The sequence below is a fragment of the Oncorhynchus masou genome, chromosome 25, assembly GCF_036934945.1.
Source record: "Oncorhynchus masou masou isolate Uvic2021 chromosome 25, UVic_Omas_1.1, whole genome shotgun sequence".
Taxonomy (NCBI): Eukaryota; Metazoa; Chordata; class Actinopteri; order Salmoniformes; family Salmonidae; genus Oncorhynchus; species Oncorhynchus masou.
Window position 1 is genome coordinate 9,496,412 of NC_088236.1, and position 27,024 is coordinate 9,523,435.

The 27,024-nt window shown below is 47.3% G+C and overlaps 1 protein-coding gene across 2 annotated transcripts in view; it reads left to right on the forward strand.

Moving 5' to 3' along the window:
- Positions 1-27,024, forward strand: part of ccdc125 (coiled-coil domain containing 125) — a 43,449-nt gene that overhangs the window by 10,669 nt on the left and 5,756 nt on the right. For both annotated transcript variants that reach the window (XM_064936649.1, XM_064936650.1), the window contains exons 4-12: positions 6,234-6,292; positions 6,516-6,602; positions 6,678-6,755; positions 8,620-8,705; positions 8,821-8,903; positions 9,048-9,169; positions 15,756-15,860; positions 21,702-21,852; positions 23,604-23,716. In XM_064936649.1, the coding sequence (XP_064792721.1) occupies positions 6,234-6,292; positions 6,516-6,602; positions 6,678-6,755; positions 8,620-8,705; positions 8,821-8,903; positions 9,048-9,169; positions 15,756-15,860; positions 21,702-21,852; positions 23,604-23,716 (884 nt within the window). The remainder of the gene's footprint in view (positions 1-6,233; positions 6,293-6,515; positions 6,603-6,677; positions 6,756-8,619; positions 8,706-8,820; positions 8,904-9,047; positions 9,170-15,755; positions 15,861-21,701; positions 21,853-23,603; positions 23,717-27,024) is intronic.

Genomic DNA, 27,024 nt, shown 5'->3' on the forward strand with positions numbered 1-27,024 from the left:
CCATTGGGTGTAGTGCATTACTATAGACCAGGGCCCATTGGGTGTAGTGCATTACTATAGACCAGGGCCCATTGGGTGTAGTGCACTACTATAGACCAGGGCCCATTGGGTGTAGTGCATTACTATAGACCAGGGCCCATTGGGTGCAGTGCATTACTATAGACCAGGGCCCATTGGGTGTAGTGCATTACTATAGACCAGGGCCCATTGGGTGTAGTGCACTACTATAGACCAGGGCCCATTGGGTGTAGTGCACTACTATAGACCAGGGCCCATTGGGTGTAGTGCACTACTATAGACCAGAGCCCTATTCCCTATGTAGTGCACTACTATAGACCAGGGCCCATTGGGTGTAGTGCATTACTATAGACCAGGGCCCATTGGGTGTAGTGCATTACTATTGACTAGGGCCCATTGGGTGTAGTGCACTACTATAGACCAGGGCCCATTGGGTGTAGTGCATTACTATAGACCAGGGCCCATTGGGTGTAGTGCATTACTATAGACCAGGGCCCATTGGGTGTAGTGCATTACTATAGACCAGGGCCCATTGGGTGTAGTGCACTACTATAGACCAGGGCCCATTGGGTGTAGTGCATTACTATAGATCAGGGCCCATTGGGTGTAGTGCATTACTATAGATCAGGGCCCATTGGGTGTAGTTTATTACTATTGACTAGGGCCCTTTGGGTGTAGTGCACTACTATAGACCAGGGCCCATTGGGTGTAGTGCATTACTATAGACCAGGGCCCATTGGGTGTAGTGCACTACTATAGACCAGGGCCCATTGGGTGTAGTGCATTACTATAGACCAGGGCCCATTGGGTGTAGTGCATTACTATAGACCAGAGCCCTATTCCCTATGTAGTGCACTACTATAGACTAGGGCCCATTGGGTGTAGTGCATTACTATAGACCAGGGCCCATTGGGTGTAGTGCATTACTATTGACTAGGGCCCATTGGGTGTAGTGCACTACTATAGACCAGGGCCCATTGGGTGTACATTTCCATTTACATTTAAGTCATTTAGCAGACGCTCTTATCCAGAGCGACTTACAAATTGATGTAGTGCACTACTATAGACCAGGGCCCATTGGGTGTAGTGCATTACTATAGACCAGGGCCCATTGGGTATAGTGCACTACTATAGACCAGGGCCCATTGGGTGTAGTGCACTACTATAGACCAGGGCCCATTGCGTGTAGTGCATTACTATATACCAGGGCCCATTGGGTGTAGTGCATTACTATTGACTAGGGCCCATTGGGTGTAGTGCACTACTATAGACCAGGGCCCATTGGGTGCAGTGCATTACTATAGACCAGGGCCCATTGGGTGTAGTGCATTACTATAGACCAGAGCCCATTGGGTGTAGTGCACTACTATAGACCAGGGCCCATTGGGTGTAGTGCACTACTATAGACCAGGGCCCATTGGGTGTAGTGCACTACTATAGACCAGAGCCCTATTCCCTATGTAGTGCACTACTATAGACCAGGGCCCATTGGGTGTAGTGCATTACTATAGACCAGGGCCCATTGGGTGTAGTGCATTACTATTGACTAGGGCCCATTGGGTGTAGTGCACTACTATAGACCAGGGCCCATTGGGTGTAGTGCATTACTATAGACCAGGGCCCATTGGGTGTAGTGCATTACTATAGACCAGGGCCCATTGGGTGTAGTGCACTACTATAGACCAGGGCCCATTGGGTGTAGTGCATTACTATAGACCAGGGCCCATTGGGTGTAGTGCATTACTATAGACCAGGGCCCATTGGGTGTAGTGCACTACTATAGACCAGGGCCCATTGGGTGTAGTGCATTACTATAGACCAGGGCCCATTGGGTGTAGTGCATTACTATAGGCCAGGGCCCATTGGGTGTAGTGCACTACTATAGACCAGAGCCCTATTCCCTATGTAGTGCACTACTATAGACCAGGGCCCATTGGGTGTAGTGCATTACTATAGATCAGGGCCCATTGGGTGTAGTGCATTACTATTGACTAGGGCCCTTTGGGTGTAGTGCACTACTATAGACCAGGGCCCATTGGGTGTAGTGCATTACTATAGACCAGGGCCCATTGGGTGTAGTGCATTACTATAGACCAGGGCCCATTGGGTGTAGTGCATTACTATAGACCAGGGCCCATTGGGTGTAGTGCATTACTATAGACCAGGGCCCATTGGGTGTAGTGCACTACTATAGACCAGGGCCCATTGGGTGTAGTGCATTACTATAGACCAGGGCCCATTGGGTGAAGTGCATTACTATAGACCAGGGCCCATTGGGTGTAGTGCATTACTATAGACCAGGGCCCATTGGGTGTAGTGCATTACTATAGACCAGGGCCCATTGGGTGTAGTGCATTACTATAGACCAGGGCCCATTGAGTGTAGTGCACTACTATAGACCAGGGCCCATTGGGTGTAGTGCATTACTATAGACCAGGGCCCATTGGGTGTAGTGCATTACTATAGACCAGGGCCCATTGGGTGTAGTGCATTACTATAGACCAGGGCCCATTGGGTGTAGTGCATTACTATAGACCAGGGCCCATTGGGTGTAGTGCATTACTATAGACCAGGGCCCATTGGGTGTAGTGCACTACTATAGACCAGGGCCCATTGGGTGTAGTGCATTACTATAGACCAGGGCCCATTGGGTGAAGTGCATTACTATAGACCAGGGCCCATTGGGTGTAGTGCATTACTATAGACCAGGGCCCATTGGGTGTAGTGCATTACTATAGACCAGGGCCCATTGGGTGTAGTGCATTACTATAGACCAGGGCCCATTGAGTGTAGTGCACTACTATAGACCAGGGCCCATTGGGTGTAGTGCATTACTATAGACCAGGGCCCATTGGGTGTAGTGCATTACTATAGACCAGGGCCCATTGGGTATAGTGCATTACTACAGACCAGGGCCCATTGGGTGTAGTGCATTACTATAGACCAGGGCCCATTGGGTGTAGTGCACTACTATAGACCAGGGCCCATTGGGTGTAATGCATTACTATAGACCAGGGCCCATTGGGTGTAGTGCACTACTATAGACCAGGGCCCATTGGGTGTAGTGCACTACTTTAGGCCAGGGCCCATTGGGTGTAGTGCATTACTATAGACCAGGGCCCATTGGGTGTAGTGCATTACTATAGACCAGGGCCCATTGGGTGTAGTGCATTACTATAGACCAGGGCCCATTGAGTGTAGTGCACTACTATAGACCAGGGCCCATTGGGTGTAGTGCATTACTATAGACCAGGGCCCATTGGGTGTAGTGCATTACTATTGACCAGGGCCCATTGGGTGTAGTGCATTACTATAGACCAGGGCCCATTGGGTGTAGTGCATTACTATAGACCAGGGCCCATTGGGTGTAGTGCATTACTATAGACCAGGGCCCATTGGGTATAGTGCATTACTACAGACCAGGGCCCATTGGGTGTAGTGCATTACTATAGACCAGGGCCCATTGGGTGTAGTGCACTACTATAGACCAGGGCCCATTGGGTGTAATGCATTACTATAGACCAGGGCCCATTGGGTGTAGTGCACTACTATAGACCAGGGCCCATTGGGTGTAGTGCACTACTTTAGGCCAGGGCCCATTGGGTGTAGTGCATTACTATAGACCAGGGCCCATTGGGTGTAGTGCATTACTATAGACCAGGGCCCATTGGGTGTAGTGCATTACTATAGACCAGGGCCCATTGAGTGTAGTGCACTACTATAGACCAGGGCCCATTGGGTGTAGTGCATTACTATAGACCCGGGCCCATTGGGTGTAGTGCATTACTATAGACCAGGGCCCATTGGGTGTAGTGCATTACTATAGACCAGGGCCCATTGGGTGTAGTGCATTACTATAGACCAGGGCCCATTGGGTGTAGTGCATTACTATAGACCAGGGCCCATTGGGTGTAGTGCACTACTATAGACCAGGGCCCATTGGGTGTAGTGCATTACTATAGACCAGGGCCCATTGGGTGAAGTGCATTACTATAGACCAGGGCCCATTGGGTGTAGTGCATTACTATAGACCAGGGCCCATTGGGTGTAGTGCATTACTATAGACCAGGGCCCATTGGGTGTAGTGCATTACTATAGACCAGGGCCCATTGAGTGTAGTGCACTACTATAGACCAGGGCCCATTGGGTGTAGTGCATTACTATAGACCAGGGCCCATTGGGTGTAGTGCATTACTATAGACCAGGGCCCATTGGGTATAGTGCATTACTACAGACCAGGGCCCATTGGGTGTAGTGCATTACTATAGACCAGGGCCCATTGGGTGTAGTGCATTACTATAGACCAGGGCCCATTGGGTGTAGTGCATTACTATAGACCAGGGCCCATTGAGTGTAGTGCACTACTATAGACCAGGGCCCATTGGGTGTAGTGCATTACTATAGACCAGGGCCCATTGGGTGTAGTGCATTACTATAGACCAGGGCCCATTGGGTATAGTGCATTACTACAGACCAGGGCCCATTGGGTGTAGTGCATTACTATAGACCAGGGCCCATTGGGTGTAGTGCACTACTATAGACCAGGGCCCATTGGGTGTAATGCATTACTATAGACCAGGGCCCATTGGGTGTAGTGCACTACTATAGACCAGGGCCCATTGGGTGTAGTGCACTACTTTAGGCCAGGGCCCATTGGGTGTAGTGCATTACTATAGACCAGGGCCCATTGGGTGTAGTGCATTACTATAGACCAGGGCCCATTGGGTGTAGTGCATTACTATAGACCAGGGCCCATTGAGTGTAGTGCACTACTATAGACCAGGGCCCATTGGGTGTAGTGCATTACTATAGACCAGGGCCCATTGGGTGTAGTGCATTACTATAGACCAGGGCCCATTGGGTGTAGTGCATTACTATAGACCAGGGCCCATTGGGTGTAGTGCATTACTATAGACCAGGGCCCATTGGGTGTAGTGCATTACTATAGACCAGGGCCCATTGGGTATAGTGCATTACTACAGACCAGGGCCCATTGGGTGTAGTGCATTACTATAGACCAGGGCCCATTGGGTGTAGTGCACTACTATAGACCAGGGCCCATTGGGTGTAATGCATTACTATAGACCAGGGCCCATTGGGTGTAGTGCACTACTATAGACCAGGGCCCATTGGGTGTAGTGCACTACTTTAGGCCAGGGCCCATTGGGTGTAGTGCATTACTATAGACCAGGGCCCATTGGGTGTAGTGCATTACTATAGACCAGGGCCCATTGGGTGTAGTGCATTACTATAGACCAGGGCCCATTGAGTGTAGTGCACTACTATAGACCAGGGCCCATTGGGTGTAGTGCATTACTATAGACCAGGGCCCATTGGGTGTAGTGCATTACTATAGACCAGGGCCCATTGGGTGTAGTGCATTACTATAGACCAGGGCCCATTGGGTGTAGTGCATTACTATAGACCAGGGCCCATTGAGTGTAGTGCACTACTATAGACCAGGGCCCATTGGGTGTAGTGCATTACTATAGACCAGGGCCCATTGGGTGTAGTGCATTACTATAGACCAGGGCCCATTGGGTATAGTGCATTACTACAGACCAGGGCCCATTGGGTGTAGTGCATTACTATAGACCAGGGCCCATTGGGTGTAGTGCACTACTATAGACCAGGGCCCATTGGGTGTAATGCATTACTATAGACCAGGGCCCATTGGGTGTAGTGCACTACTATAGACCAGGGCCCATTGGGTGTAGTGCACTACTTTAGGCCAGGGCCCATTGGGCTTTATATAGGGGATAGGGTACTATTTGGGACAGAACCTGTTGTGCCTGTTGCTGTGATGAACTGTCTCTCTCTCTGTGCTCTGTCTGTTTACCATCTCTGTTTGATTTTGGTGGGAGAGAGAGGTGATGACAGAAGACCAGGACTACCATCTGTCAACTTCCCTCACTGAGTGCCAGTTAGACAGCCTATTAGTGTCTAATACACACACACACACACACACACACACACACACACACGCGCACACACGCACACACATACGCACACACACGCGCACACACGCACACACATACGCACACACATACACACACACACACACACACACACACACACACACACACACACACACACACACACACACACACACACACACACACACACACACACACACACACACACACACTCTCCTGACTCAGTTTTATCTCGGACTGTGATTCGTATAGCACATTAAGTGTTTCCCTCTGCTCTAGAATCCCTGAGCGATCTGTCCACTGAGGAGCTGCGAGAGAGGCTACAGGAAGTGACCGAGGTGAGGACAGGAAGAAGGATGACATTTCATATGTGGTTTGCCACGGTGCAGCTGATTATTATCCTTAATGAGGAAATGTGTTGTGCAGCAGAGAGAAACCCCCCGGATCAATATTAACATCACAGACATTAAAAGACACACACAGACACACCACATTTAGAGAGGCTTGTTCGCAGTACTTTCTTTGCCATCGTTGGTGAATGTTGGTGACCCGTTCCAACAGGAGGCAGAGCTACTGCGCTGTGAGTTGGAGGTCATCAGTCGTCACCTGGAGGGAAAACACGAAGCACTGAAGATCCTACAGGGTCAGGTAAATACAGACACATACACTCTCAATACTCCCTTTTCATTTGTTTAAAATACACTTCCCCTCTTCTTCTTCCAGAGTATTCTAGACAGGGCAACCTCTCACACTAAGATTCTCCTCCAGAAGAGTGAGGAGAGGAACACGGCTCTGGAAAAGGTGAATGTTGTTTGTTTCTGGCCTGTTATGTTGAAAGGCCACAGGTAGGTAGGTCAAATAAAGGATTGGCTTGTTTACTTTCACATACTATAAGAATCAGTCACCAGGCTAATGAATGTCAGACTCTGGCTTATGTGGCTTTCACTAGAATTTACCTGGTATTTACTAGGCAATGTGTTTCTCAACCAGTCCTCCAGTACCCCAACAGCCCAACTCCAGTCCTCCAGTACCCCAACAGCCCTCCTCCAGTACCTCCAGTACCCCAACAGCCCACCTCCAGTCCTCCAGTACCCCAACAGCCCTCCTCCAGTCCTCCAGTACCCCAACAGCCCACCTCCAGTCCTCCAGTACCCCAACAGCCCTCCTCCAGTCCTCCAGTACCCCAACAGCCCAACTCCAGTACCCCAACAGCCCTCCTCCAGTCCTCCAGTACCCCAACAGCCCACCTCCAGTCCTCCAGTACCCCAACAGCCCTCCTCCAGTCCTCCAGTACCCCAACAGCCCAACTCCAGTACCCCCAACAGCCCACCTCCAGTCCTCCAGTACCCCAACAGCCCTCCTCCAGTCCTCCAGTACCCCAACAGCCCTCCTCCAGTCCTCCAGTACCCCAACAGCCCAACTCCAGTACCTCCAACAGCCCACCTCCAGTCCTCCAGTACCCCCAACAGCCCAACTCCAGTACCCCCAACAGCCCTCCTCCAGTCCTCCAGTACCCCAACAGCCCTCCTCCAGTCCTCCAGTACCCCAACAGCCCAACTCCAGTACTCCAGTACCCCCAACAGCCCTCCTCCAGTCCTCCAGTACCTCCAACAGCCCACCTCCAGTACCTCCAACAGCCCACCTCCAGTACTCCAGTACCCCAACATCCCAACTCCAGTACTCCAGTACCCCCAACAGCCCTCCTCCAGTACTCCAGTACCCCAACATCCCAACTCCAGTACTCCAGTACCCCCAACAGCCCTCCTCCAGTACTCCAGTACCCCAACATCCCAACTCCAGTACTCCAGTACCCCCAACAGCCCTCCTCCAGTACTCCAGTACCCCAACAGCCCTCCTCCAGTACTCCAGTACCCCCAACAGCCCTCCTCCAGTCCTCCAGTACCTCCAACAGCCCACCTCCAGTACCTCCAACAGCCCACCTCCAGTACCTCCAACAGCCCACCTCCAGTACCTCCAACAGCCCACCTCCAGTACCTCCAACAGCCCACCTCCAGTACCTCCAACAGCCCACCTCCAGTACCTCCAACAGACCACCTCCAGTCCTCCAGTACCTCCAACAGACCACCTCCAGTACCTCCAACAGCCCACCTCCAGTACCCCCAAAAGCCCTCAACCAGTCCTCCAGTACCTCCAACAGCCCTCAACCAGTCCTCCAGTACCTCCAACAGCCCTCCTCCAGTACTCCAGTACCCCCAACAGCCCTCCTCCAGTACTGGAGGACTGGAGTTGGGATGTTGGAAGTACTGGAGGACTGGAGTTGGGATGTTGGGAGGACTGGAGTTGGGATGTTGGGGTGACTGGAGGACTGGAGTTGGGATGTTGGGGGGACTGGAGTTGGGATGTTGGGGGGACTGGAGGACTGGAGTTGGGCTGTTGGGGGGACTGGAGTTGGGCTGTTGGGGGGACTGGAGTTGGGCTGTTGGGGGGACTGGAGTTGGGCTGTTGGAGGTACTGGAGGACTGGAGGAGGGCTGTTGGGGGTACTGGAGCTGAGAAACACTGCAGTAAATTATGTGGTAACAATGGGAGCTTTCTGGTACTTTCAAAGAATTCTGCTTGTTTTAATACATCCTAAATATGCAGTATTTCCTAGGTTATTACAGTGTACTTACAGTTTGAACATGTATTTATGAACTCTGTCACAGGAAGTGAACAGCCTGCAGTGGGAGATCACGTATAACCAGATGCACTTCAAGAACTTTGAGCAGTCCTGGGAGCAGAAATACGTCAGGTGAGGTCATGGTTTTCATTCAAGGCAGGTTTTTTTTCTCCATTTTTGATTGGTTGGTGTGTGCTTATAGGTAGGGTTTTCAGATTTTGATTGGTCAGTGTGTATGTGTGGGCAGGGTTTGCAGTGAGAATAAGGCCCTGAGTGACAGCCTGGGAGACAGGGTGAGAGAGGTACAGGAGCTGAGGACAGAGAACACAGGTAGGTACCTAGTCCTTCTGCTCAATCAACAATTATACTTGTCGCTGTCTTGCAATTGAATTGAAAAAGAGTGTATGTGCTTCTTTCTCTCTCTATGTGCGTGCGTGCGTGTGTGTGTGTGTGTGTGTACGCGCGCACGTGTAGCTGTGAGTCAACAGTGTCTGGAACTCCTAGCCATGCTGAATGTCCGGGAACAGAGAGCCTTCCAGGGGACCAAGCCTTCATGCACCCAGGGGAGAGAGGAGGACCAGGGGACTGTTCTGGAGGTGAGAGAGAAAGAGCAGGAGGAACCAGAGAGAGAGACAGAGATTGAAGGAACAGGAGGAGAGAGAGAGGGAACAGGAGGAGAGAGAGGGGGAACAGGAGGAGAGAGAGAGGGCAGGAGGACAAGGAGAGAGAGGGCAGGAGGACAAGGAGGGAGAGGGCAGGAGGACAAGGAGGGAGAGGGCAGGAGAACAAGGAGAGAGGGGGTAGGAGGACACCGAGAGAGGGGGTAGGAGGACACTGCGAGAGGGGGTAGGAGGACACTGAGAGAGAGGGCAGGAGGACAAGGAGAGAGAGGGCAGGAGGAGCCAGAGAGGGAGACGGAGACAGAGGGAACAGGAGGAGAGAGAGAGGGGGTAGGAGGACACAGAGAGAGAGACAGGAGGAACAGGAGGAGAGAGAGGGGTGGTAAGAGGACACAGAGAGACAGAGGGAACAGGAGGAGAGAGAGAGAAATACCACAGTGTGTCATCACAGCAGCAAGAATTGTGACCTATTGCCACAAGAAAAGGGCAACCAGTGAAGAACAAACACAACCTGTATTTATGTTTATTTATTTTCCCTTTTGTACTTTAACCATTTGCACATCATTTCAACACTGTATATATACATAATATGACATTCAGAATGTGTGTAATGTTCATTTTTATTGTTTATTTCACTTTTGTACATGTATCTACTTCACTTGCTTTGGCAATGTTAACATATGTTTCCTATGCCAATAAAGCCCATTGAATTAAATTGAAATTGAATTGAGAGGGCAGGAGGACCAGAGAGAGGCAGAGGGAACAGGAGGAGAGAGAGAGGCAGGAGGTTCCAGAGAGAGAGAGAGAGAGGCAGGAGGTTCCAGAGAGAGAGGCAGGAGGTTCCAGAGAGAGAGAGAGACAGGAGGTTCCAGAGAGAGAGAGAGAGAGAGGCAGGAGGTTCCAGAGAGAGAGAGAGAGGCAGGAGGTTCCAGAGAGAGAGAGAGGCAGGAGGTTCCAGAGAGAGAGAGAGAGGCAGGAGGTTCCAGAGAGAGAGAGAGAGGCAGGAGGTTCCAGAGAGAGAGAGAGGCAGGAGGTTCCAGAGAGAGAGAGCGGGGCAGGAGGTTCCAGAGAGAGAGAGAGAGGACAGGAGGTTCCAGAGAGAGAGAGGCAGGAGGTTCCAGAGAGAGAGAGAGAGGCAGGAGGTTCCAGAGAGAGGGAGAGACATAGGGAAAAGGAGGAGAGAGAGAGGGCAGGAGGTTCCAGAGAGAGAGACATAGGGAACAGGAGGAGAGAGAGAGGGAGAGAGACATAGGGAACGGGAGGAAAGAGGGAGAGAGACATAGGGAACAGGAGGAAAGAGAGAGCGAGAGAGAGAGAGGGAGAGAGACATATGGAACAGGAGGAGAGAGAGAGAGACATAGGGGACAGGAGGAGAGAGAGAGACATAGGGAACAGGAGGAAAGAGGGAGAGAGACATAAGGAACAGGAGGAGAGAGAGAGAGACATAGGGAACAGGAGGAAAGAGAGAGAGAGAGACATAGGGAACAGGAGGAAAGAGAGAGAGACATAGGGAACAGGAGGAAAGAGAGAGAGAGACATAGGGAACAGGAGGAAAGAGAGAGAGAGACATAGGGAACAGGAGGAAAGAGAGAGAGAGAGACATAGGGAACAGGAGGAAAGAGAGAGAGACATAGGGAACAGGAGGAAAGAGAGAGAGAGACATAGGGAACAGGAGGAAAGAGAGAGAGAGACATAGGGAACAGGAGGAAAGAGAGGGAGAGAGACATAGGGAACAGGAGGAAAGAGAGAGAGAGAGAGAGAGACATAGGGAACAGGAGGAGAGAGAGAGAGAGGGAGAGAGACATAGGGAACAGGAGGAGAGAGAGAGACATAGTGAACAGGAGGAGAGAGAGAGGCATAGGGAACAGGAGGAAAGAGAGAGAGAGAGAGAGAGACATAGGGAACAGGAGGAGAGAGAGAGAGAGGGAGAGAGACATAGGGAACAGGAGGAGAGAGAGAGACATAGTGAACAGGAGGAGAGAGAGAGGCATAGGGAACAGGAGGAAAGAGAGAGAGAGAGAGAGAGGGAGAGAGAGACATATGGAACAGGAGGGGAGAGAGAGAGAGAGAGAGAGACATAGGGAACAGGAGGAAAGAGAGAGAGAGACATAGGGAACTGGAGGAAGAGAGGGAGAGAGACAGGGAACAGGAGGAAAGAGAGGGAGAGAGACATAGGGAACTGGAGGAAGAGAGGGAGAGAGACAGGGAACAGGAGGAAAGAGAGGGAGAGAGACATAGGGAACAGGAGGAAAGAGAGAGAGAGAGACATAGGGAACAGGAGGAAAGAGAGGGAGAGAGACATAGGGAACAGGAGGAAAGAGAGGGAGAGAGACATAGGGAACAGGAGGAAAGAGAGAGAGAGAGACATAGGGAACAGGAGGAAAGAGAGGGAGAGAGACATAGGGAACAGGAGGAAAGAGAGGGAGAGAGACATAGGGAACAGGAGGAAAGAGAGAGAGAGACATAGGGAACAGGAGGAAAGAGAGAGAGAGACATAGGGAACAGGAGGAAAGAGAGAGAGAGACATAGGGAACAGGAGGAAAGAGAGAGAGAGAGACATAGGGAACAGGAGGAAAGAGAGGAAGAGAGACATAGGGAACAGGAGGAAAGAGAGGGAGAGAGACATAGGGAACAGGAGGAAAGAGAGGAAGAGAGACATAGGGAACAGGAGGAAAGAGAGGGAGAGAGACATAGGGAACAGGAGGAAAGAGAGAGAGAGACATAGGGAACAGGAGGAAAGAGAGAGAGAGAGACATAGGGAACAGGAGGAAAGAGGGAGAGAGACATAGGGAACAGGAGGAAAGAGAGGGAGAGAGACATAGGGAACAGGAGGAAAGAGAGGGAGAGAGACAGAGGGAACAGGAGGAAAGAGAGGGAGAGAGACATAGGGAACAGGAGGAAAGAGAGGGAGAGAGACATAGGGAACAGGAGGAAAGAGAGAGAGAGACATAGGGAACAGGAGGAAAGAGAGAGAGAGACATAGGGAACAGGAGGAAAGAGAGAGAGAGAGACATAGGGAACAGGAGGAAAGAGGGAGAGAGACATAGGGAACAGGAGGAAAGAGAGAGAGAGACATAGGGAACAGGAGGAAAGAGAGAGAGAGAGACATAGGGAACAGGAGGAAAGAGAGAGAGAGAGAGACATAGGGAACAGGAGGAAAGAGAGAGAGAGACATAGGGAACAGGAGGAAAGAGAGAGAGACATAGGGAACAGGAGGAAAGAGAGAGAGAGAGACATAGGGAACAGGAGGAAAGAGGGAGAGAGACATAGGGAACAGGAGGAAAGAGAGGGAGAGAGACATAGGGAACAGGAGGAAAGAGAGAGAGAGACATAGGGAACAGGAGGAAAGAGAGAGAGAGAGACATAGGGAACAGGAGGAAAGAGAGAGAGAGAGACATAGGGAACAGGAGGAGAGAGAGAGAGAGAGACATAGGGAACAGGAGGAAAGAGAGAGAGAGAGACATAGGGAACAGGAGGAAAGAGAGAGAGAGAGACATAGGGAACAGGAGGAAAGAGAGGGAGAGAGACATAGGGAACAGGAGGAAAGAGAGAGAGAGACATAGGGAACAGGAGGAAAGAGAGAGAGACATAGGGAACAGGAGGAGAGAGAGAGAGAGAGACATAGGGAACAGGAGGAAAGAGAGGGAGAGAGACATAGGGAACAGGAGGAAAGAGGGAGAGAGACATAGGGAACAGGAGGAAAGAGAGAGAGAGAGACATAGGGAACAGGAGGAAAGAGAGAGAGAGACATAGGGAACAGGAGGAAAGAGAGAGAGAGAGACATAGGGAACAGGAGGAGAGAGAGAGAGAGAGACATAGGGAACAGGAGGAAAGAGAGGGAGAGAGACATAGGGAACAGGAGGAAAGAGAGGGAGAGAGACATAGGGAACAGGAGGAAAGAGAGAGAGAGACATAGGGAACAGGAGGAAAGAGGGAGAGAGACATAGGGAACAGGAGGAAAGAGAGAGAGAGAGACATAGGGAACAGGAGGAGAGAGAGAGAGAGAGACATAGGGAACAGGAGGAGAGAGAGGGAGAGAGACATAGGGAACAGGAGGAAAGAGGGGGAGAGACATAGGGAACAGGAGGAGAGAGAGGGAGAGAGACATAGGGAACAGGAGGATAGAGAGAGAGAGACATAGGGAACAGGAGGAAAGAGAGGGAGAGAGACATAGGGAACAGGAGGAGAGAGAGAGAGAGACATAGGGAACAGGAGGAAAGAGAGGGAGAGAGACATAGGGAACAGGAGGAAAGAGAGGGAGAGAGACATAGGGAACAGGAGGAAAGAGAGGGAGAGAGACATAGGGAACAGGAGGAGAGAGAGAGAGAGAGAGACATAGGGAACAGGAGGAGAGAGAGGGAGAGAGACATAGGGAACAGGAGGAAAGAGGGGGAGAGACATAGGGAACAGGAGGAGAGAGAGGGAGAGAGACATAGGGAACAGGAGGATAGAGAGAGAGAGACATAGGGAACAGGAGGAAAGAGGGAGAGACATAGGGAACAGGAGGAAAGAGGGAGAGAGACATAGGGAACAGGAGGAGAGAGAGAGAGACATAGGGAACAGGAGGAAAGAGGGAGAGAGACATAGGGAACAGGAGGAAAGAGGGAGAGAGACATAGGGAACAGGAGGTTCCAGAGAGATTACATCATCTATTATGTTATATGATTACATCATCTATTGTGTTATATGATTACATCATCTATTGTGTTATATGATTACATCATATATTATGTTATAGTTGTTTTGGAATTCAATTCAAAGGGGCTTTATTGGCATGGGTAACAAATGTTTACATGTTTGCCAAAGAAAGTTGTAATTTTATGTCTGTGTCTTAGCTGGCTTCTACACTGAACAAAAATATTAACGCAACATGCAATAATTTCATAGATGTTACTGAGTTACAGTTTATATAATGAAATCAGTCAATTGAAATACGTTAATTCATTAGGTCCTAATCTATGGATTTCACATGACTGGGAATACAGATATGTATCTGTTGGTCACGGAAACCTTAAAATGAAAAGTAGTTAGGGAAGTGGATCAGAGAACCAGTCAGTATCTGGTGTGACCATTTGCCTCATTCAGCGTAACACATCTCCTTCACATAGTGTTGATCAGGTTGTTGATTTTGACCTGTGGAATGTTGTCTCACTCCTCTTCAATGGCTGTGTGAAGTTGCTGGATATTGGCGGGAACTGGAACACGCTGTCGTACACATCGATCCAGAGCATCCCAAACATGCTCAATGGGTGACATGTCTGGTGAGTATGCAGGCCATGGAAGAACTGGGACATTTTCAGCTTCCAGGAATTGTGTGCAGATCCTTGCAACATGGGGCATTGCATTATCATGCTGAAACATGAGGTGATGGCGGCAGATGAACGGCACTACAATGGGTCTCAGTATCGCGTCACTGTATCCATCTGCATTCAAATTGCCTTCTATAAAATGCAATTGTGTTCGTTGCCCGTATCTTATGCCTGCCCATACCATAACCTCACCGCCACCATGGGGCACTCTGTTCACAACGTTGAAAATCAGCAAACCACTCGCCCACACGACGCTATAACCAACTGCCATCTGCCCGGTACAGTTGAAACCAGAATTTATCCGTGAAGAGCACACTTCTCCAGCGTGCCAGTGGCCATCGAAGGTGAGCATTTACCCACTGAAGTCAGTTACGACGCTGAACTACAGTCAGGTCAAGACCCTGGTGAGGACGACGAGCACGCAGATGAGCTTACCTGAGTAGGTTTCTGACAGTTTGTACAGAAATTATTTGCTTGTGCAAACACACAGTTTCATCAGCTGTCCGGGTGGCTGGTCTCAGACGATCCTGCAGATGAAGAAGCCGGATGAGGATGGTCCTGCGCTGACGTGGTTAGAAGTGGTCTGTGGTCTGTGGTTGTGAGGCCTTTCGGACGTACTGCCAAACTCTCTAAAAATATGTTGGAGGCGGCTTATGGTAGAGAAATTAACATTGAATTATCTGAAAACAGCTCTGGTGGACATTGCTACAGTCAGTATGCCAATTGCGTGCTCCTCCACTTGAGACATCTGTGGAGTTGTGTTGTGTGTCAAAACTGCACAAAGTGCACCTGTGTAATGATCATGCTGTTAAATAATCTTCTTGATATGTCACACCTGTCAGGTGGATGGATTATCTTGGTAAAGGAGAAATGCACATTAACAGGGATGAAAACAAATTTGTGCACAAAATTTGAGAGAATTAAGCTTTTTGTGCATATAGAACATTTCTGGTATGTTTTATTTCAGCTCATGAAACATGGAACCAACACTTTGCATGTTGTGTTCATATTTTCTGTTCAGCATAATTATCTGTGTTGTAGATGGCTGTGTTCTAATACTCTGTCTGTGTTGTAGCTGGCTGTGTTCTAAATCTCTGTCTGTGTTGTAGTTGGCTGTGTTCTAATTTTCTGTCTGTATCCTGTAGTTGGCTGTGTTCTAATTTTCTGTCTGTATCCTGTAGTTGGCTGTGTTCTAATTCTCTGTCTGTATCCTGTAGTTGGCTGTGTTCTAATTCTCTGTCTGTGTCCTGTAGCTGGCTGTGTTGGGTGCGTGCCAGTGTCCAAATGTAAGGGAGGCCTGCCCCTGTGCCAGGAGTGCTGCTGCCAGCCGAAAACAGGTTCTCCAGCTCAGACAAGAGGTAGGGTCCCCACCTTAACCACTAATACAAGAGGTAGAGTCCCCACCTTAACCACTAATACATTGTTCACCTGGTCCTGGCTGTGCAGGCTTTTATTCCAAACCAGCACTAAAACACTGGATACAACTGATCAAGGTCTTGATGATTAGCTGAAACGTGTGTACGGGCATGCTTGCCTATATGCCCAGTGGTGGGAAAAGTACCCAATTGTCATACTTGAGTAAAAGTAAAGATACCTTAATAGAAAATGACTCAAGTAAAAGTTAAAGTCACTCAGGCAAATACTCAAATCAAATCAAATTGTATTTGTCACATACACATGGTTAGCAGATGTTAATGCGAGTGTAGCGAAATGCTTGTGCTTCTAGTTCCGACAATGCAGTAATAACCAACAAGTAATCTAACTAACAATTCCTAAACTACTGTCTTATACACAGTGTAAGGGGATAAAGAATATGTACATAAGGATATATGAATGAGTGATGGTACAGAGCAGCATAGGCAAGATACAGTAGATGGTATCGAGTACAGTATATACATATGAGATGGGTATGTAAACAGTGGCATAGTTAAAGTGGCTAGTGATACATGTATTACATAAGGATGCAGTCGATGATATAGAGTACAGTATATACGTATGCATATGAGATGAATAATGTAGGGTAAGTAACATTATATAAGGTAGCATTGTTTAAAGTGGCTAGTGATATATTTACATCATTTCCCATCAATTCCCATTATTAAAGTGGCTGGAGTTGAGTCAGTGTCAGTGTGTTGGCAGCAGCCCCTCAATGTTAGTGGTGGCCGTTTAACAGTCTGATGGCCTTGAGATTGAAGCTGTTTTTCAGTCTCTCGGTCCCAGCTTTGATGCACCTGTACTGACCTCGCCTTCTGGATGATAGCGGGGTGAACAAGCAGTGGCTCGGGTGGTTGATGTCCTTGATGATCTTTATGGCCTTCCTGTAACATCGGGTGGTGTAGGTGTCCTGGAGGGCAGGTAGTTTGCCCCCGGTGATGCGTTGTGCAGACCTCACTACCCTCTGGAGAGCCTTACGGTTGAGGGCGGAGCAGTTGCCGTACCAGGCGGTGATACAGCCCGCCAGGATGCTCTCGATTGTGCATCTGTAGAAGTTTGTGAGTGCTTTTGGTGACAAGCCGAATTTCTTCAGCCTCCTGAGGTTGAAGAGGCGCTGCTGCGCCTTCTTCACGATGCTGTCTGTGTGAGTGGACCAATTCAGTTTGTCTGTGATGTGTATGCCGAGGAACTTAAAACTTGCTACTCTCTCCACTACTGTTCCATCGATGTGGATAGGGGGGTGTTCCCTCTGCTGTTTCCTGAAGTCCACAATCATCTCCTTAGTTTTGTTGACGTTGAGTGTGAGGTTATTTTCTTGACACCACACTCCGAGGGCCCTCACCGCCTCCCTGTAGGCCGTCTCGTCGTTGTTGGTAATCAAGCCTACCACTGTTGTGTCGTCCGCAAACTTGATGATTGAGTTGGAGGCGTGCGTGGCCACGCAGTCGTGGGTGAACAGGGAGTACAGGAGAGGGCTCAGAACGCACCCTTGTGGGGCCCCAATGTTGAGGATCAGCGGGGAGGAGATGTTGTTACCTACCCTCACCACCTGGGGGCGGCCCGTCAGGAAGTCCAGTACCCAGTTGCACAGAGCGGGTCGAGACCCAGGGTCTCGAGCTTGATGACGAGCTTGGAGGGTACTATGGTGTTGAATGCCGAGCTGTAGTCGAGCTGTAGTCGACTACTTGAGTTTAAGGATACACATTTAGGTCCATTTTTTTGGGGGGTCCAATGCTATAGCCTGTTAGTGAACATGCAACTCATGTAATTAAGCAGCTAATAATAAATAATTTACCATAATGCAATTCATAGGAAACACCGTACTAAACTGTGCACCTGATGAGAGCAGTTCCAAATTATTATTTTATTTGTTAAAATAAAATGTTTGAACCTTCATTTAACTGGGCAAATCAATTAAGAACAAATTCTTATTTACAATGACGGCCTACCAAAAGGCAAAAGGCCTCCTGCGGGGATGGGGGCTGGGATTCAAAATAAAATATAAATATAGGACAAAACACACATCACGACAAGAGAGACACCACAACACTACATAAAGAGAGACCTGAGACAACATAGCAAGGCAGCAACACATGAAAACACAACACTACATAGAGAGAGACCTAAGACAACATAGCAAGGCAGCAACAAATGAAAACACAACACTACATAGAGAGAGACCTAAGACAACATAGCAAGGCAGCAACAAATGAAAACACAACACTACATAAAGAGAGACCTAAGACAACATAGCAAGGCAGCAACACATGAAAACACAACACTACATAGAGAGAGACCTAAGACAACATAGCAAGGCAGCAACACATGAAAACACAACACTACATAGAGAGAGACCTAAGACAACGTAGCAAGGCAGCAACAAATGAAAACACAACACTACATAGAGAGAGACCTAAGACAACATAGCAAGACAGCAACACATGAAAACACAGCACTACATAGAGAGAGACCTAAGACAACATAGCAAGACAGCAACACATGAAAACACAGCAAGGTAGCATAACATGACAACAGGGTAGCAGCACAACATGGTACACACATTATTGTACACAGACAACAGCACCAAGGGCAAGAAGGTAGAGACAACAATACATCACGTAAAGCAGCCACAACTGTTAGTAAGAGTGCCCATGATTGAGTCTTTGAATGGAGAGCTTGAGATAAAACTGTCCAGTTTGAGTGTTTGTTGCAGCTTGTTCCAGTTGCGAACTGAAAAGAGGAGCGACCCAGGGATGTGTGTACGCTGGGGACCTTTAACAGGATGTGACTGGCAGAACGGGTGTTGTATGTGGAGGATGAGGACTGCAGTAGATATCTCAGATAGGGTGGAGTGAGGTTTAAGAGGGTTTTATAAATGGGTTGCAGGTAGCCTAGTGGTTAGAGCGTTGGACTAGTACCCCTAAACTACGGCAGGTAGCCTAGTGGGTTAGCCTAGTGGTTAGAGCGTTGGACTAGTACCCCTAAACTACGGCAGGTAGCCTAGTGGGTTAGCCTAGTGGGGTGGTATGTAGTCTAGTGGTTAGAGCGTTGGGCCAGTATCCGAGAGGTTGCATGATCAAATCCCCGAGCTGACAAGGTAAAAATCTGTCGTTCTGCCCCCTGAACAAGGCAGTTAACCCACTGTTCCCCGGTAGGCTGTCATTGAAAATAAGAATTTGTTTTTGGCCTAGTTAAATAAAGGTTACATAAATCAGCATCAGCCAGTGTGTATTGCGACGGTATACATAATGACCAGATTACAGAGGGCAGTTTTTATTTTTTTATTTTACTAGGCAAGTCAGTTAAGAACAAATTCTTATTTTCAATGACGGCCGAGGAACAGTGGGTTAACTGCCTGTTCAGGGGCAGAACAACAGATTTGTACCTTGTCAGCTCGGGGGTTTGAACTTGCAACCTTCCGGTTACTAGTCCAACACTCTAACCACTAGGCTGCCACAGTGATGTGTCCTATAAGGAGCATTGGTGGCAAATCTGATGGCCGAATGCTAAAGAACATCTAGCCGCTCGAGAGCACACTTACATGCCGATCTATAAATGACATCTCCGTAATCTAGCACGGGTAGGATGGTCATCTGAATCAGGGTTAGTTTGGCAGCTGGGGTGAAAGAGGAGTGATTATGATAGAGGAAACAAAGTCTAGATTGAACTTTAGCCTGCAGCTTTGATATGTCCTGAGAGAAGGACAGTGGCTAGATCTAGCCATACTCCCAAGCTCTAAACCCTCAGAGGTCGTAATCACACCTGTGGGCAGAGGGGCATTCTTCTTACCAAACCACGTGACCTTTGTTTTGGAGGTGTTCAGAACAAGGTTAAGGGTCGAGCAAGCTTGTTGGACACTAAGAGGATCAAGCTGATTCTAAACCATTTTACAGAGTCCAGTTCATGAAGTAAGGCTTGCTCAAGTTTTTTGGCAGGTGTCTATGACAAATCAGGACAGGTCGTTTCACTGAGCAGCCATTACGAACACAGGCTGTAAAACAGTGATCACTAAGGTCATTACAGAAAACACCAGACTTAATTATTTGTGAGGATGACATCAAGGAGAGTAGCCTTTTGTGGGTGTTTGGAGTCTGACCTTGTGGGATTGGTAATAATCTGAGAAAGATTTAGGGAGTCTCATTGCTTTAGGACTTGGTCAGGTGGTTTAAACATGTCCCAGTTTAGGTCACCTAGCAGGACAAATTCAGACTGGTATAAGGGGCCAGGAGAGAGTTTAGGACAGGTAGGTTACAGGCCGGTGCTGATAGAGGACAACAGCACCCAGCAACAGTCAACAAAGAGCTATTTGAAAGTTTAATACTTAATTGTTTGTTTGAGGACAAACTTTGTGGAGACAACCGAACTGTGAAGGTGATCCTTGGTAAAGATTGCCACTCCCCCACCTTTGAAAGATATATCTTGCCAAACAAGGTTATAACCAGAAAGGTTCACATCAGTGTTCAAAACACTCTTCATTAACCACATCCCAGTAATGACCAACACATCTGGATTGGAGCTGTGAACCCACACTTTCAATTGTTCCAGTTTAGGTCATAAGGTTGTAGTGTTAACTTGCAGAAATGTGGCAGATGAAAATCTAAGCTTAGACATTTTGAAGAAGGGGGTATCTAATAACAACTACTATGACGGTTAATTCATATAAAGAGGATTGTGCCTTTGGCTTCTGGACAACGAAATAAAGTTGATATGAAAACCAATAGAACAGGAGAGAAATACTGGTTAATGGCACGAGGAAGTCTTTATAAAAGAATTGCCTCCACGTTTTAATGGATGGATTTTGGCTAGGCTACTTTGAAGCAATGTAAAACACACGGTCATTATTTGAAGTAAAGTAGAACGTTCAGGATTGAAACCGTTATACTGCCTCGAGCTCCCATTGTAAAGTGGTGTGTGACGCGATAATAGTCAACCGTAGGAAGGCTATATATAGCCTATGCATCCGAATGGCGAATTGGAGGCGCGCTTTACGAGTGTAGATTCAGAAATAAAATAGCTCCTTTCTATTCGTGGCCACCAAAGTCTTTAACACGCGATTGCAATATAGCATTATTATTTGTTGCGCAATGACTGAGTTTAGAACAGCAGGTTTCACTCCAGTAGTTTCCAGGCTTTTTGAGGAGCTACTCTCCGCAGGTGGCAGAGTCCATTCCTCTCGTCTATCGAGGCTCTGTATGCTGTGGGCGTGTGATAAATAAAATGCATGACGACTAAAGAAAATACACACGCGCCAATTTAATTCCACGCAAATGAACATGCAAGTGAACCTATAGACCGATAAGCATGACGGTCAAATGTATTTTCAGCAGCTAACCGTTAACATCCTTAACTTGAGTAAAATTATCTGGTTTAAAATGTACTTAAGTACAGGTGTGGAAAAAGTACATGTTCATACTTGAGTAAAAGTACAAAGTAAAAGTCAATGCTGTACATCAAAATCCTTATATTACGCAAACTGCACAATTTATTGTATTTATTTTTACGGACAGACAGTGGCACACTCCAACACTCATCATCTACTGACACAGTATTTGTGTTTAGGGATTCCGCCAGATCACAGGGAGTAAGGATGACAAAGCGTTATATTGATAGGTGCGTGAATTGGACCGTCATTCTGTCCTGCCTGAGCATTCTGAATGTAACGAGTATTTATTGCGGTCAGGGAAATGTATAGGACTAAAAAGTCAATCGTTTCTTTAGGAATGTAGTGAAGTATAGGTTGTGTGTGTGTGTGTGTGTGTGTGTAGCTGGAGGGCCATGGCAGGAGGATGGAGGAGGCGTTGCTGATGGCGGACGCATTTCGGATCGCCTTCGAACAGCAGCTCAGGAGGCGCAGCGATCACTTCCTGATTCTGGCCGAGACAGACAGGAACAAATCCCGCCCACTAAGGCCAGAAGGTATACTATATTGAAATATACTGTATTGTCCTCACTTCAACAAGACACAGAAACATGGAAGTTAATGTTCTGTAGGTTTGAGTGTATCACAGCGAATGATGTATATAAATATCTATGTAATATTGATATACAGGGCATTCGGAAAGTATTCAGACCCCTTGACTTTTTCTACATTTTGTTACATTACAGCCTTATTCAATCTACACACAATATCTCATAATGACAAAGAGAAAACAACAGGTTTTTAGAAATGTTTGCAAATGTATTAAAAGTTTTTTTTTTTTTTAAATGATACCTTAATTACATAATTATTCAGACCTTTTGCTATGAGACTCAAAATTGAGATCAGGTGCATCCTGTTTCCATTGATCATCCTTGAGATGTTTCTACAACTTAATTAGAGTCCGCCTGTGGTAAATTCAATTGATTGGACATGATTTGCTAAATGGGATATATTATTATATTATGATTTGGAAAGGCACACACCTGTCTATATAAGGTCCCACAGTTGACAGTGCAAAAACCAAGCCATTGAGATCGAAGGAATTGTCCGTTGAGCTCTGAGACAAGATTGTGTGGAGGCACAGATTTGGGGAAGGGTACCAAAAAATGTCTGCAGCATTGAAGGTTCACAAGAACACAGTGGCCTCCATCATTCTTACATTGAATAAGTTTGGAACCACCAAGACTCTTCTAAGAGCTGGCCAAACTGAGCAATCAGGGGAGAAGGGCCTTGATCAGGGAGGTGACCAAAAACCCCATGATCACTGAAAAAGCTCTAGAGTTCCTCTGTGGAGATAGGAGAACCTTTCAGAAGGACAATCATCTCTGCAGCACTCCACCAATCAGGTCTTTATGGTAGAGTGGCCAGACTGAAGCCACTGGTCAGTAAAAGGCAAATGACCGCCCACTTGGAGTTTGCCAAAAGGCACTTAAAGGACTCTCAGACCACGGCAAACAATATTCTCTGGTCTGATGAAACCAAGATTGAACTCTTTTCCCTGAATGCCAAGTGTCACGTCTGGTGGAATCCTAGCACTATTTCTACGGTGAAGCATGGTGGTGGTATTCTGTGTGGATGTTTTTCAGCTGCAGGGACTGGGAGACTAGTCAGGAATGAGGGAAAGATGAACAGAGCAAAGTACAGAGAGATCCTTGGTGAAAACCTGCTCCAGAGCGCTCAGGACCTCAGACTGGGGTGAAGGTTCACCTTCCAACAGGATAATGACCCTAAGCACACAGCCAAGACAACGCAGGAGTGGCTTTGGGACAGGTCTTTGAATGACCTTGAGTGGCCCAGCCAGACCCCGGACTTGAACCCAATCGAACATCTCTGGAGAGACCTGAAAATAGCTGTGCAGCGACGCTCCCCATTCAACCTGACAGAGTTTGAGAGGATCTGCAGAGAAGAATGTGAGAAACTCCACAAATACAGGTGTGCCAATCTTGGGGAGTCGTACCCAAGAAGACTTGAGGATGTAATCGCTGAAAAATGGTGCTTCAACAAAATACTGAGTAGGTGGTCTGAATATTTATGTCAATGTGATATTTTCGTTTTTGCTTTGTCATTATAGAGTATTGTGTGTAGATTGATGTGAAATGTGGAAAAAGTCAAGGGGTCTGAATACTTTACGAAGGCACTGATACATCATTGATATCATTATGTTTTAAGACAACAGAAGTGAGGCTGTTTGTGCAGTATGAATCAATGAATGGATGACTGACTGACTGACTATATCTGTGTATTGCAGGCAAGGATAAGACAGCATCTCTCAGTGTGGCTCAGAGACTAAGAGGACTGCTGCCGTCCAGCACAGAGATCACAGACGACCCCACAGAGACTCTGCACAAACTCCTCGACCTGGTCTGTACTGTAATACAGTGTACCCACACCCTAATACAGTATACTGTACCCACACCCTAATACTGTACTGTACCCACACCCTAATACAGTATACTGTACCCACACCCTAATACAGTATACTGTACCCACTCCCTAATATAGTATACTGTACCCACACCCTAATACTGTACCGTACCCACACCCTAATATAGTATACTGTACCCACACCCTAATATAGTATACTGTACTGTACCCACACCCTAATATAGTATACTGTACCCACACCCTAATACACTATACTGTACCCACACCCTAATATAGTATACTGTACTGTACCCACACCCTAATACAGTATACTGTACCCACACCCTAATACAGTATACTGTACCCACACCCTAATATAGTATACTGTATTGTACCCACACCCTAATATAGTATACTGTACCCACACCCTAATACACTATACTGTACCCACACCCTAATATAGTATACTGTACTGTACCCACACCCTAATACAGTATACTGTACCCACACCCTAATACACTATACTGTACCCACACCCTAATATAGTATACTGTACCCACACCCTAATACAGTGTACTGTACCCACACCCTAATACAGTGTACTGTACCCACACCCTAATACACTATACTGTACCCACACCCTAATATAGTATACTGTACCCACACCCTAATATAGTATACTGTACTGTACCCACACCCTAATATAGTATACTGTACCCACACCCTAATACAGTATACTGTACCCACACCCTGATATAGTATTCTGTACCCACACCCTAATATAGTATACTGTACTGTACCCACACCCTAATATAGTATACTGTACCCACACCCTAATATAGTATACTGTACTGTACCCACACCCTAATACAGTATACTGTACCCACACCCTAATACAGTATACTGTACCCACACCCTAATACACTATACTGTACCCACACCCTAATATAGTATACTGTACCCACACCCTAATATAGTATACTGTACTGTACCCACACCCTAATATAGTATACTGTACCCACACCCTAATATAGTATACTGTACCCACACCCTAATACAGTATACTGTACCCACACCCTAATATAGTATACTGTACCCACACCCTAATATAGTATACTGTACTGTACCCACACCCTAATACAGTGTACCGTACCCACACCCTAATACAGTATACTGTACCCACACCCTAATACAGTATACTGTACCCACACTCTAATATAGTATACTGTACCCACACCCTAATACAGTATACTGTACTGTACCCACACCCTAATATAGTATACTGTACCCACACCCTAATACAGTATACTGTACCCACACCCTAATATAGTATACTGTACCCACACCCTAATATAGTATACTGTACTGTACCCACACCCTAATACAGTGTACCGTACCCACACCCTAATACAGTATACTGTACTGTACCCACACCCTAATATAGTATACTGTACTGTACCCACACCCTAATACAGTGTACTGTACCCACACCCTAATATAGTATACTGTACCCACACCCTAATACAGTATACTGTACCCACACCCTAATATAGTATACTGTACCCACACCCTAATATAGTATACTGTACTGTACCCACACCCTAATACAGTGTACTGTACCCACACCCTAATACAGTGTACCGTACCCACACCCTAATACAGTGTACTGTACCCACACCCTAATACAGTGTACTGTACCCACACCCTAGTACAGTGTACTGTACCCACACCCTAATACAGTGTACTGTACCCACACCCTAATACAGTGTACTGTACCCACACCCTAATACAGTATACTGTAGCCACACCCTAATACAGTGTACTGTAGCCACACCCTAATACAGTGTACTGTAGCCACACCCTAATACAGTGTACTGTAGCCACACCCTAATACAGTGTACTGTACCCACACCCTAATACAGTGTACTGTACCCACACCCTAATACAGTATACTGTAGCCACACCCTAATACAGTGTACTGTACCCACACCCTAGTACAGTGTACTGTAGCCACACCCTAATACAGTATACTGTAGCCACACCCTAATACAGTGTACTGTAGCCACACCCTAATACAGTGTACTGTACCCACAACCTAATACAGTGTACTGTACCCACACCCTAATACAGTGTACTGTAGCCACACCCTAATACAGTATACTATACCCACACCCTAATATAGTATACTGTACTGTACCCACACCCTAATACAGTGTACTGTAGCCACACCCTAATACAGTGTACTGTACCCACACCCTAATACAGTGTACTGTACCCACACCCTAATACAGTGTACTGTAGCCACACCCTAATACAGTATACTATACCCACACCCTAATATAGTATACTGTACTGTACCCACACCCTAATACAGTGTACTGTAGCCACACCCTAATACAGTATACTGCTGCCACACCCTAATACAGTATACTATACCCACACCCTAATATAGTATACTGTACTGTACCCACACCCTAATACAGTGTACTGTACCCACACCCTAATACAGTATACTATACCCACACCCTAATATAGTATACTGTACTGTACCCACACCCGAATACAGTGTACTGCTGCCACACCCTAATACAGTATACTGTAGCCACACCCTAATACAGTATACTGTAGCCACACCCTAATACAGTGTACTGTTGCCACACCCTAATACAGTATACTGTAGCCACACCCTAGTACAGTGTACTATACCCACACCCTAATACAGTGTACTGCTGCCACACCCTAATACAGTATACTGTTGCCACACCCTAATACAGTGTACTGTTGCCACACCCTAATACAGTGTACTGCTGCCACACCCTAATACAGTGTACTGCTGCCACACCCTAATACAGTGTACTGTACCCACACCCTAATACAGTATACTGTTGCCACACCCTAATACAGTATACTGCTGCCACACCCTAATACAGTGTACTGCTGCCACACCCTAATACAGTATACTGTTGCCACACCCTAATACAGTGTACTGTTGCCACACCCTAATACAGTGTACTGCTGCCACACCCTAATACAGTGTACTGCTGCCACACCCTAATACAGTGTACTGCTGCCACACCCTAATACAGTGTACTGTACCCACACCCTAATACAGTATACTGTTGCCACACCCTAATACAGTGTACTGCTGCCACACCCTAATACAGTGTACTGCTGCCACACCCTAATACAGTGTACTGCTGCCACACCCTAATACAGTGTACTGTACCCACACCCTAATACAGTGTACTGCTGCCACACCCTAATACAGTGTACTGCTGCCACACCCTAATACAGTGTACTGTACC